General features: G+C 33.3%; 1 protein-coding gene across 17 annotated transcripts in view; it reads left to right on the top strand.

The window, feature by feature from the left end:
* The window catches only part of PTPRD (protein tyrosine phosphatase receptor type D), a 1183295-nt gene that overhangs the window by 1087925 nt on the left and 83203 nt on the right, over positions 1 to 12167 (top strand). For all 17 annotated transcript variants that reach the window (XM_052700439.1, XM_052700447.1, XM_052700441.1 and 14 more), the window contains 3 exons: positions 3210 to 3419; positions 5312 to 5472; positions 11513 to 11625. In XM_052700439.1, the coding sequence (XP_052556399.1) occupies positions 3210 to 3419; positions 5312 to 5472; positions 11513 to 11625 (484 nt within the window). The remainder of the gene's footprint in view (positions 1 to 3209; positions 3420 to 5311; positions 5473 to 11512; positions 11626 to 12167) is intronic.

A 12167-nucleotide genomic window follows, 5' to 3' on the forward strand; every position in this document is an offset into this window, starting at 1 on the left:
AGCAAGAGATATGAAAGACACATTCTGTAAAGCAACTGCATGGAATTCTTCTCAATATTATAATATTGCACTTTTCTTCTTCCCTATTTTTAAACCATGAAAACTTACTCTTAGTTGCTCATAGAAATGTTTGAGTGAAGGAGAAAAAATGGACTACTGACTGTAGTAATGTCATTAACATGATTTCTAATGTCAAATTTTGGCAAGTCTTTTTGTTGATCAGATGATCAATTCCAGTGTATAAGTTTTTGAGTTGGAACAATGGAGTTGATACACTTAAATGAATGCAAAAACTCTGCAATAGAGAACAGACTCAGTATTTAGCGCTGAGCTGGAAAGCAGTTAACTGCACACTATTATCTACATACCCACTATTAGGCAAGTGTAGCGGAATTCCAGGGTCACAGCCTGGATCAATACGTGAGCACGTAACTGCCTGGAGCTGGGAGGCGTGTGCAATTTAAGTCTGCACGGGTGCCCCTTCCTTGCACCCTCTCCTGCTGTGATGAGAGTCTGAACAGGAGGAGACTGCATTCTTCAGTTCACCCCTTTTTCCTAACTGTTACTGGGAGGAGTGAGTTAATTTCTCTTTAACATCTTTTCCTATAGCACCTGTTTCTCCAATAAAGGCACTGTTATCGTCTTTGCTCTACAGCAAGTTAAGACATTTCACCTGCATTGTCATAAGTTCTTGTTGCAGTATGGGTTCCACCAATGAAGCAGGCAGAAATGACTTCCAAGCTACTTTGCATCGTCTATCAGTAGTCCTGGTTACTTGAGGAGGTCTCAGACAACTGAGAACTTATTAAAATGACACCCATTGACAGGAAGAATCAGAGGGAGAATCTGGACAGTTATAAGCCTGTCAACCTGACCTGAATACTGGGGAAGGTCATGGGGCAGATTGTCTTGAGTTCAATCATATGGCATGGATAGGACAACCAGCGGATCCAGCCTAGCTAACATAAGTTCCTGAAAATCAGGTTCTACTTGACCAACCTCATCTCCTTCTATGACCAAGTGACACAACTAATGGATAACTGTAAGGCTGGAAGCATATGTCTTACGAAGAGCAGCAAGGGCACTGGGACATTTTAGTCTGTAGAAGAGGGTGCTCAGGAGAGACTTTATTGCTCTCTACAACTGCCTGAAAGGAGGTTGTGGCGAGGACAAGAGTTTCTTGAGTTGTGCAAGGGGAAGCTGAGATTGAATATTAGGAGAAATTTCTTATCAGAAATAGTAGTAAAGGATTGGAAATGTCTGCTCAGGAGTCGCCAACCCTGGAGATTTTCAAGAAAATTATAAATGTGGCTCTGAGGGACATGGTTTAGTAGGCATGGTGGTGATGGGTTGATTCTTGGACTAGATGGGCTTGGAAGTCTTTTCTAGCCTTAATGATTCTGTGAATCTACGAGTCTAACTTTGGATCTGAGCAGTAGAGATCGTTTTCATGTCTATCCATATGTCACGTTTGAAACATGCACTCCAATGAGGAGTATTAATTTGCAGATTATTTTATCTACATCGTATTTTTAATATGATAGCTGCAAAACACAAATCTCAGGAAGGGAAGGAAGAAGCTAGCTAACCAGGAACATAGGACATAAGAGCTAATAGAGATCTTCCACGACTTAGAATGTGCCTTAAATAAGTGGAAATAGTGGAAATTTCATTTTAATCTCCTTTGTATTTATCTCTGTCTATCTTTGGACATTTGTCTCCTCCTCCTAACAAGAAAATATATATGATTGTATTAGGATGGAAAGCCTCAAAGAACTGTAAGACCTTGGAAAAATCTATGATTACAAGATGAGACTACTGGACATTGAATAATTTTCATAAGTGAAAAATGGGTGGAACAGTTTAGCGGACTTAGAAGTCATCCCCTATCATCCAGGAAAAGTTCAGGCTTCTCATAATCAAATTGGATTAATATTTGTTGAATGCCCTTATATCTGAAGTGATAAAAGGTATTGAATAAGCATTTGTTTGATTTAATAAGTAACTCATCAGTGGATTATAACAGTTGAGGTTCTGTTCCATCATTAATTAGTATCTGTTTTACAGATTTGAGCCTAGTATTTAATATTATTGCTAGTGTGGTGATGTGCATTCTAAATTTGTTAATAAGTAGAAATATTCAAGATGACAAAGAAAAGTGACATTTGGAAAACCAAAATATGCAGTTAAAATCTGAAGTGTAGTTTGTAGATAATTTTTTCTAGCTAAGCAGCAGAAAAGAGATCTTAGGATTCATGGGTCCTGCTATTTATTCTTATCACTAAACCACTGTATGTTGAACATATCATGAAGCACATGATTTCTGATTCTTTTGAACAAAAAAATGGCAGTCAGTTTCAGGTTTCAGATAGAAGACTTTTTTATGAATCCCTTCCCACGTGTTTCTGCAGCACGGTTGCTATTGAAAAGCTATATATATATATAAAGCTTTATATATATATAAAAGATATTTTGTAGAATTCAGTATTTCTAAAGTGTTCAGTGATCTTAAGAACTATGAGAGAAATGAGAGAAAAATAAATATTAGTAAATAAAAAGTCAACATGTTTATTTATGGTATACTGTTACAAGTGCTAGTATACTGAATAATCTGTATTTCAGAGTTATCAGAAAAAATTAAATAGATAGTATAAATTAATTCCAATGATTGGGATATTTTAAGCTTTGAATTTTTTATTAGCAGCTTTTAGATAATCACATCATATGACTTAGTTTTATTGCATCATACAGAAAATAAGAAAGTACATTTTAAATTTATATGGATGACAAAAACATTATTCATTGACTAACTTCATGTATGTATATATGAAAAGAAGGTATGCATATATCTGTCTTCAGAAAAAAAAAAGCACATATTATTCTATTATACTTATATTTTTATTTATTTATATATTTACCTTGAATAAAAAAATATCAGACACTGAAAAATAATTTAATTGTCCTGTGTTTGTAGTACAGGTAATATATTTGCTAAATAGTATTTTAACAAGGAAAATTTTGCAATTTCAGAACCACTTAGTGGTACTGACATGACCTGATGTAATGTAGATTAACTGCTCTTTTGTAGTTGCATTAAATATATTAGGTGCATTAAATTTTCTCATTACATTGATAATAAGTTACCTTACACGCATCTTTCTTTTAATGCTTTTTCTCTCTTTTTTTTTTCCCTTTCCTTTTTTGTAAAGCTGCTTAAGGAGATAGCTAGGAAACGCAGAAGCATTCGTTTTGGGAGGGAAGCTGAATTAAAGCCGTATATTGCAGCTCACTTTGAAGTTCTTCCTACGGAGTTCACACTGGGGGATAAGAAGCATTATGGTGGCTTTGAGAATAAACAACTGCAAACTGGTCAAGAATATGTCTTCTTTGTGTTGGCTGTAATGGAGCACTCAGAATCTGTAAGTTAATAACTAATTTCAGTCCCAAAATTACTTTCCCCAATCAGTAACACATTTCTTCAGTGCTTACTTGAGTTTTTAAGGTGTATGTCTAAAGTTGATGTTTATGTGCTGATTTCCAGTTAAGTCTTTGAATTTGATTATGTTGTATGCACCTTGGTGTGTTACTTCAGTGTGTAACCGAAAGCTAAGGATCACCTTTTATTAGCTGTGCTTTAATTCTTTTCAAATTAAATGTTCTGCTGTTTGAGTTCACTGGCACTGGTTCTGAGGCATGAACTTTACAGCTGTATCTTTTTCAGTGTCTTTGAGAAAGAGTTCCTTAGCTGACCTAGGACTACAATCAAATAATGTTATTGGATATGTAGGATTCTTTGAAAGATAAGTTGAACTGGAGATATGCACAACTACTGTTTTTAATTACAGTAATTTCCTAACAGCTTTATCAGTCAATTGCTAGAAAGTAAGAAAATAATTCAAGGAAAAATTCTGAGGAGAGCTGAATAATGAGCTGTCACCTCTCTTCATGTAATTTGTTTTGTACTTATTTCCATTTATGCTTGAGTTAATATGTGTGTGATATATGGGAAAATAAAGAGAGAGACAGTGAGAGGAAGAGAGAGGGGAGAGGAGAAGGGAGAGAAAATGAGGAAGAAAAAGCAAGGAAAAAAAGTACATGAAGAGAGCAGAAGGAGACAAAGAAAAACAGAACTGTTTCAATGATCAGTAAGATTTTAGTGTACACTGGTCTCTGTACACTGGATTTTAGTGTAACATGGTCTCTTTCTAATTGGTTCCTACATCTGATGTACATTTTCTGGCTCAGTCACTTGAACTACCATGCTAGTAATCTGAATTCTAGTCAAATGCTTCCAGAGTGCAATCTTGCAATTGCTATTTGATGTTGAGTTTACCGAATTGCACACTATGAAGAAGTTGTTTCAATTTGTATACTTTTGGATACATCGCTTTATTTGAAAATAAAATAAGTATCCCCTGGATGTTCTGATGTAAATCAAAGGTTTTCCTTTGATTTAACATTATTTTTGACAGAGGTTGTTAGACAGAAAATTCTTATGATGCTGCATCAAGTAGGTTGTAAACAGAGTTACTATGCAGCTTTTCTCTGTGAGGTTTAATGGCAACACAAAATCCAGTTTAAATATTGAAAAATTGTCAATAAATGCTCAAACCGCAGTCCCTCTGAAGCCTTTTTTCTGCCTGCTCCAAATGTAGAGGCTAAATGCAAAGTATTTCTTAATGTAGCAATATAGGATGTGGGTTTTTTTTTTTTTTGTTTGTTTTTATTTTCTTTTGTTGTTGTTGTTTTCTGTTTTGGGTTTTTTTGTTTTGTTTTGTTTTGTTTTGTTTTATGTTTTGAGAACACTGAGGCAGAGTAAAGGTCTCAACCAGCTCAGCTTTGGAGGGAATAAAACATACAGATTCCCTAGTTTCTGGAAAGAAGTCACTGGCCTGTGATGTCTGGTGTCACGTTTGGCAAAAGAGAATAAATGAACGTTGTTATCCTGTTTACCAGCTAGCATAAGTGTCTCTGCTTTGCTGGTGTTAGCCATCTCTCATGTTGAACTCAGATGCTCTTTAGCTGTAGTAGCAGGAAACAAGGCCAAATGGAAGGTAAAATACATCTCTTTTCATAACCTTTCAGAATACTGCTGCAGAGTGTTATGTGAATGCTGTTACCTCATTTTTTAGCACACCATATGCAAAACACAAAATAAAGATGTAATAACAACACAGCAAGTTTGTGAACTTCCTAGCTTGAATAAAAATAGCAGCTTTTCATTGCATTATTACTTTGTGTATGTTTACTTTAGAGCTAGTATTTTAAATGAATGCCTTTATTGTTAAGAAGGATTTATTTATTTGTATAGACTATGTATGCAACCAGTCCATATTCTGATCCAGTTGTGTCCATGGATCTCGATCCCCAACCAATTACAGATGAGGAAGAAGGCCTGATCTGGGTTGTGGGACCAGTTCTTGCAGTGGTATTTATCATCTGTATTGTTATAGCGATACTTCTTTATAAAAGGTAAGTTTACCTTTTAGTTATCTTACCATGTGTGTACCTTTCTGCTCTGTTGATTATTTTATTGTAGTACTCCACACTACATTATTTGTACTACAATTGTAACTATCACTATCTCAAGATATAACTATATTTATTAATGGGTCCCAGAACACTGCAGATATTTTGGATTTCTGATTGAAAGTTTCCAATAGTTACAGCTATGTGAGAATATTTTTTTTCTGCCAATGACAACTTATTACCATTTCTGCATTTAAATTTTACTTCAATTTTGCATGTTTGTAAGGAAAATGTGTTCTCGCATATAAATAAATACAGATTCACACATTTGACTTTTTAAAACATAATTTTAGAAATGTGATAGTAATCCATTAGGGGTTACATTCAGGATGATGTTAAGTATGATTTGCATCTCTACTCAAGTAATTTGAATTTTAACTTCTGACAGTTGACCATAATTTGGCAGTACATGTTATGAATTTGAATCTCTGAACTGAGATTAGAGAAACATCAATAGCTGTTTTCTACTAGAGCTACAGTCAGATCAAACTTCACTTCTTCCACTGTGCATAGCACAGGTAGTTTGCTATTATCAAAGGACTTCCTGTGAGCTTAGAATTTACTACATGAAAACTGCATGATACCTTAATTTTATACTTAGCAATGTCTTACAGTGTGAGTGCAAACAGATAAAGATAGTAAATGAAAAGGACAAAGTAGATTTTAATATTTATATATTGTTCCTAGCACATTTTTAAAAAATACTGATAGGGCAGAGTTTGGGAAATACTAAAAAGATGTCATAACCTTGTCTTTGATGGGTGGTGGGGTGCATGGGGGTTAATTTCCATAGGTGCAGTAAGTCTCCTAAATCTAATGGCTATAGTGACTGAAATGAATGACTTCTTATAAATATTTAAATTCTGCTAACATGTATGGTTTTCCAATCTAAGCGTGTCGTGTCAAATGCTCTGAATTTGCATATAGAGTGCTGGCTTCAGGTTTTCAAAGGGAAAATTCTCCTTTAAGCATTAAATAAACAAACAAATTAAAAGCAGTCCAGTGGCAAAAATTTCTTTTTTTATTAGAAGATCCTTTAGATTTTTATTAATGAAGACAGTCTAACCATGAGATATGAAATTCTGAAGTGAAATATAAGGAAAACATTGACATGCTAACAAATATGAATTGCTTCATTTAGCAGAAGGAATGGATAGAGTAAATAAGAACATAGATTTATTTATTTTTTTTTTTTTTAAGTGTATCTAAAATCTACATCAGAGTTTTGCGGGGAGACTGGTTGAGTGGCATGCAATAATGTTTCAATGCAGGAATAGCACTTCACAGGGGAGATTTAGCATTTGATCTAGAGAAGATAGCCTTATGAAAATAATTAAAGAATTTTTTTATTAAATAAATGACAAAATAGTCACAACATTTGAAGTTTTCATTAGATTAAACAAGAAATATTTTATTTTTAATTACAAGTGAGTCTTTATAATGCTTCAGTATAACAAGACATATGAATCATTAAGCTGAAAACAATACTAAAGTAAATTAAGCTGGTAGATTATTTTTTTAAAAATTCATATCAGATTTTTCGGATGTTAAAATACTTAGCGAGATATTTCTTATCAGGTTTATAAAAATCAACACATTTTAACTTTTTTTTTTTTTTTTTAAAGAAAAAAATTGTGGAAAGGGAGAATGACCAAAGTCCCATGTAATAAGTCTAAGGGATAGAAAGGAAAACAAAGGACAATAGGTCTAATTGATTAAATTGTCTGAAAAATATTTAAAGAGGTATGGTAGTGTGAAGAAGATGATGTCTTTTGAAGTGCAAAGAGTTGTAACTAAAATAATAGTGAATTGTGTTTAATTTCCTTTGCCTGTAGAAGCCATTCTGAGAAGACTTGGAACTATTTTGTGATTTTCAATATTGTTTTCTCATTTTAATTTTAGTCAGAGAGTAATACTGACTGAAAAAAAAATTAGAAAAAGAATCATTTTAAGGGGAAAGTCTTGCATTCATCTAAAGCAAATGGTATCTCACATAATGTGAATAATTTGCCTACTTACTGTGAAGCAAATTTTAGATGCCCAAAGACTAGGAGTGCATGAATGAAGTCTTTATTATTTATTTGTCAGCGTGTAAAAAAGTTACTTCTGTATTTACACTTCCTCAAAGCTCAAAGAGAAGATATTGCTTAGAATAATTCTTGGATCACGTATCACAATAAAGCCAAGTGTTCATGGCAACTTAATGCTTTACAGCAATAGATGGAGAAATCACTGAAGAATATATTTTGTTCTCATTGGATGTAGCTGCAATATAATATACAACATGACAGCAGCTGATTCATGTTCTGTGTGCAGAAATGCTCACAGATTCACAAAACCATAGGGCCATACCCCTCAAGACAGTCCATGGCCACCCCTCAGCTACAGCATTTTTTGCAGAAGCTTTTCCAAGAGAGTTTCAGTATCTCAAAAGATGGAAATTCCTTAAACTCTGTGAGTAACCTGTTCTATTGTTTGACTAATCTCTAAGTAAAAGAAAAGCTTTTTATCAAGTTGTCATCTAATTTCCCATCTTTCTGGAGTTGATATATCTACAAATTGAACTGGCTTGACCAGAGAAAAGCTTAATATTCTCTGGCATTGCAAGAATGGTACAATTAGGTGAGAAAATTATTTGAGGGTATGTCTTTAATCTGTTAGCCTTAAATCCAAGCAGTCAGATTTAAGAATCTATGTAAATTAACTAATAGTTTTCCTTTTGGTCATATTGTTGCTCTCAAAAAAATATGTTTTTTTGCTCGTTCAAACATGGAGTAAAAATACAAAATAATAAGGTTTATACACAAAATCTCAAACAAAAGAGAATGCTTAATTGACGTAGATGTAGAGATGGTGTAGACTAAGATGTCTAGAAGCACTACATGCTTGTTACAAGGACTGTTATTTGAGATGAAGAATCCCAAGCTCATTTTGATAAAGCTCTCCACTGCTGCACCATATAGCAGAATAGCAAACATACAGTAAATCCTTCCACTTCACTTCTGAACATGTGACTCCACTTTCTTCAAATCTGAAAAAGAGTGTAATGCTTCATGGGATAAATGCTTATGATTACCTTCCTTTTCAAGGTATCATTAAAATATTTTCTTGTTACTTTATTAGTTGTGTTTGTGAAGTGGTTTTAAAGATTTTGTTTTCCTCTTTTTTTTTTTTTTTTTTACTCTAGTATGAGACAATCTTATATATTTAACCTTGTTTGTTCCTTTCTTTTTTCTCCTTCTTCTTCCTTCTACTCCTCCTTTTTCTCCCATATCCTCCACCAGCCTGTTTTCTCCTCTCCCTCCTCCCTCCTCTCATCTCTCTATTTGCTTTAAGAGGAAAGAATGATGCGTTAGGGACACATCACATTACCTATATAATATTATTTGTTATAGTTTGAATTAAGCATCCATTCTCCAGTATTTCAAAATTCAGTGTGGAATTACTTTGCAAACAATGTCTAAAATATGTATTTTTTTTTTTCAACAAAAGATTCTCTTTTGATTTCACCTGCATCTTCCATTTATTCTTTGATTCCCAAACTGTCATTTCATTTTTTGAGTTAGTTATGTGAACTTTACTGTGTGTCAAAATTTCTTGTACTTCCTGTTGCCATGTTTAAGATGTTTGCTGATGGTAAACCAACATTTAGCCTTTTCTCTCCTCTTTGCTGCATTGAAATGGAGTAGTAAACCTGACAGGTGAGAACTGAACAATAATTACCCTTCAGTTAGCCTGTAAATGGGGTAGCTGAAAAGAGAGAGAAAGGGGAAAAAAAGTTATGATAATAATGATGTAAAACAGAGCGTCTGTCAGTCTTAATGAATATTGACAGTAGTGTATTAATATGAAGGCAGTTGCAAGATCTTTTACATTTTTACAACAGTATATTTGCTAATGCTCTGTTTTGTTTTTTTTTTCTTTTTTGTCTATGTCTGGTGTATTTTAATGAAATAGCACCGTTGCATAATGTACACATGCTTTTATTTGTGTTTTCATTAAATTAAAACAGTGCTTTTATATGTAACAGCAGCTGCTGAATGAATGTGTTATTGTGGTTGAAGTGTGAGTTGTGCTAAAGAACTCCATAGTACTCCTTGTACATAGATTAGGTGCTGATATGCCTATACCAGTGAAAATGGTGCTGTGAGAGAATTTGTCCTTTGATTGGACCTTTTGCCAACTGAAATAATTATTATCTCTTTGTATGATCTGATAAGATACAAAAGATAGAAGTGTCCTAAGTGTGCGGCTGTTGAAAATACTCATGTATTTGATCAGAAAAAATTCTAGTGCTTCTCATGAATGAATTTCTCATTCACGTGAATGAGAAATTGTGCTGCTTAGAACTCACTTGCAAATAGAGGGTTGTCTCTGGAGAGTTCACTGATCCGTAGACTTCAGAAGTAGGAAATAAAGGTAAAAATACTCCTTAAAAATGGAAAACAGCCTTTCTTCATCTTTATTCAAAAAGAAAAAAAAAAGAAAGAAAACATTACAATAAGAAGTTTTTTTTTAAAAAAAAAGGAATTTAGAATGATCATCCTCTGTTTTGTTTTTTTTTTTTTAGGAAATCAGATTTAAAACTGCATTTTTTTATTTAAGAAGTTAACACAAGTGTTAAGGTTTTATATTTTTTTAGCAAGAAAACTTTTTTTTCATAAAGTTATACAACTTTCAAACAATAGATGGCAAGAGTTTCTTCAGCAATATTGCTATTTGGTTGTTTACAGTCTTCTTGTTGGAAGAAATCTTGTTGAATCCACTTTTCCCAGGATGGCAATGGGTGTTCATTATTTCAAGAATAGGGATAAATCAATCAGAGCATTTTTAAGAGTGGAGTCCAGCAGAATAATAACAAATTTAGCATTGCAACATTTTGAGTGAGTCGGAAAACAGAAAGCAAAAATGTAGAGCAGTGATGCATTAGACCAAATGCTGGAAACCTAGAAAAGATTTAGCTACAGAAAACCTTAGAATCATCTAAGTTCTGTTTTCAGAAAAGCAGTTATTTGCTGCTATTTCTATATTCATCTTCTATTTTATGAAGAATTCCAGCCAATTTGCTTTTTCATTCAGAAATTTAGAGGATTAGGGAAGAGGGATTGCACTAGAAATTCACAATTAAATTTCCAGATTCCTGAGTGAAAATGCGAACAATTAGATATTCTTTAAGAAAATCAGTTCTCTATATTTTGCAGCAAAAATAATATCCTCAAGTGACAGGAGTCCATTTTACCCAAACATCCAGATTGAGAACAGCTATGGATGCTACTTCTCTCTAGATAAACGGAATCATAGATGTTTCTTTTTTTCTTTTTTTCCCAGATTGTTTTAGAAAGATTGACAAGAATACTAATATTTCATTGAAAATCCTAACTTGATCAGAAACATTCAGGTAGAATCTCAACCTTGAATAAGTATGTGTGATCACATACATGAGGTCAAATGCAGCTCAATAGAACAGATTCTTACTTCCTAGAACATGAAAGGACCAGATGTCCTCTGTATTTATTCATATTCATTTTGAAAAGGCCAGAAAAATGCAGATTATTTTATAGGCAGTACAGAGATGAAGTATTCAATGATAGTAAATTTTTAATTATATGCTGAAGACGAAGTAACTTTTTAATAAAGGTGCAACAAATTAGGTTTTAAAATAGATGCTGTATGAAATCTTTTGCTTTTAGTGATATGTCTCATAACAGATAATTATTCTGGTGCCCTGGATGATAATCTAGAGAATAGATTTAGGGCAGAGTAGCCTAGACATTTCCCTTTACTATTTCTATATTTAAATTTGTTTTGCCATTGCAAATTGTAGTTGCCCTGCCCACTGTGCAACATTATTTTATCTTTGCATGGATCAGAAACTTTCAGAATGCATCTCATGTTTTATAGTTTAATGATTAAAGACTCACACACTTGTATTTGTCTACTTAACACCTCATTCTTATATACATTTTTCATCTTCTCCATGCAGGAAGAGGGCTGAATCTGATTCTAGAAAAAGCAGCATACCCAACAGCAAGGAAGTCCCTTCTCACCATCCTACAGACCCTGTGGAGCTGCGACGCCTTAATTTTCAAACTCCAGGTGAGAGGTAGTAATATGTTACTGAGAGCTCTGTGTTCACAAACTCTGATTAGTTACACTATTACAAAACCGAATGGTTGTTTAAAATATGTGTACTTGGACTGCTTATAAGTTTTCTTCCTATGTATTTCTCTAATAGGTTTGGAGATTGTTCTTTAATTTCTATATTTAAAGAAAAAGCCTAAATTATACAGTTACTGTTCTGTAGAAAAGATTCACAGGTCATGTATGTTGTGTGGATGTACTGAAATTACAAGGTAAATGTAAGAGCATTAGAAAATTATTAGTAAATTCACATCTATGTGTTTATTAATTACGTGGTTTTATATCATTGTTTGTATATATGTTGGGTTTTTGTTTTGTTTTGTTTTTTTGTAAATAAGCTTCCCTCTTATCTGTTGCATTATCAAGTAATCCATCAATATCCCTTAAATTTTTTTGTACACTGTAAATATAAAATACGGATAAGACAGATTATCTATAGAAATGGTCCTTTCTTTTAAAATCAAGCTATGTTAGGATGAATCAAAAAGTGAAATAAC

Source organism: Tympanuchus pallidicinctus, unplaced genomic scaffold (genome assembly GCF_026119805.1).
Source record: "Tympanuchus pallidicinctus isolate F22 unplaced genomic scaffold, pur_lepc_1.0 scaffold4, whole genome shotgun sequence".
Taxonomy (NCBI): domain Eukaryota; kingdom Metazoa; phylum Chordata; class Aves; order Galliformes; family Phasianidae; genus Tympanuchus; species Tympanuchus pallidicinctus.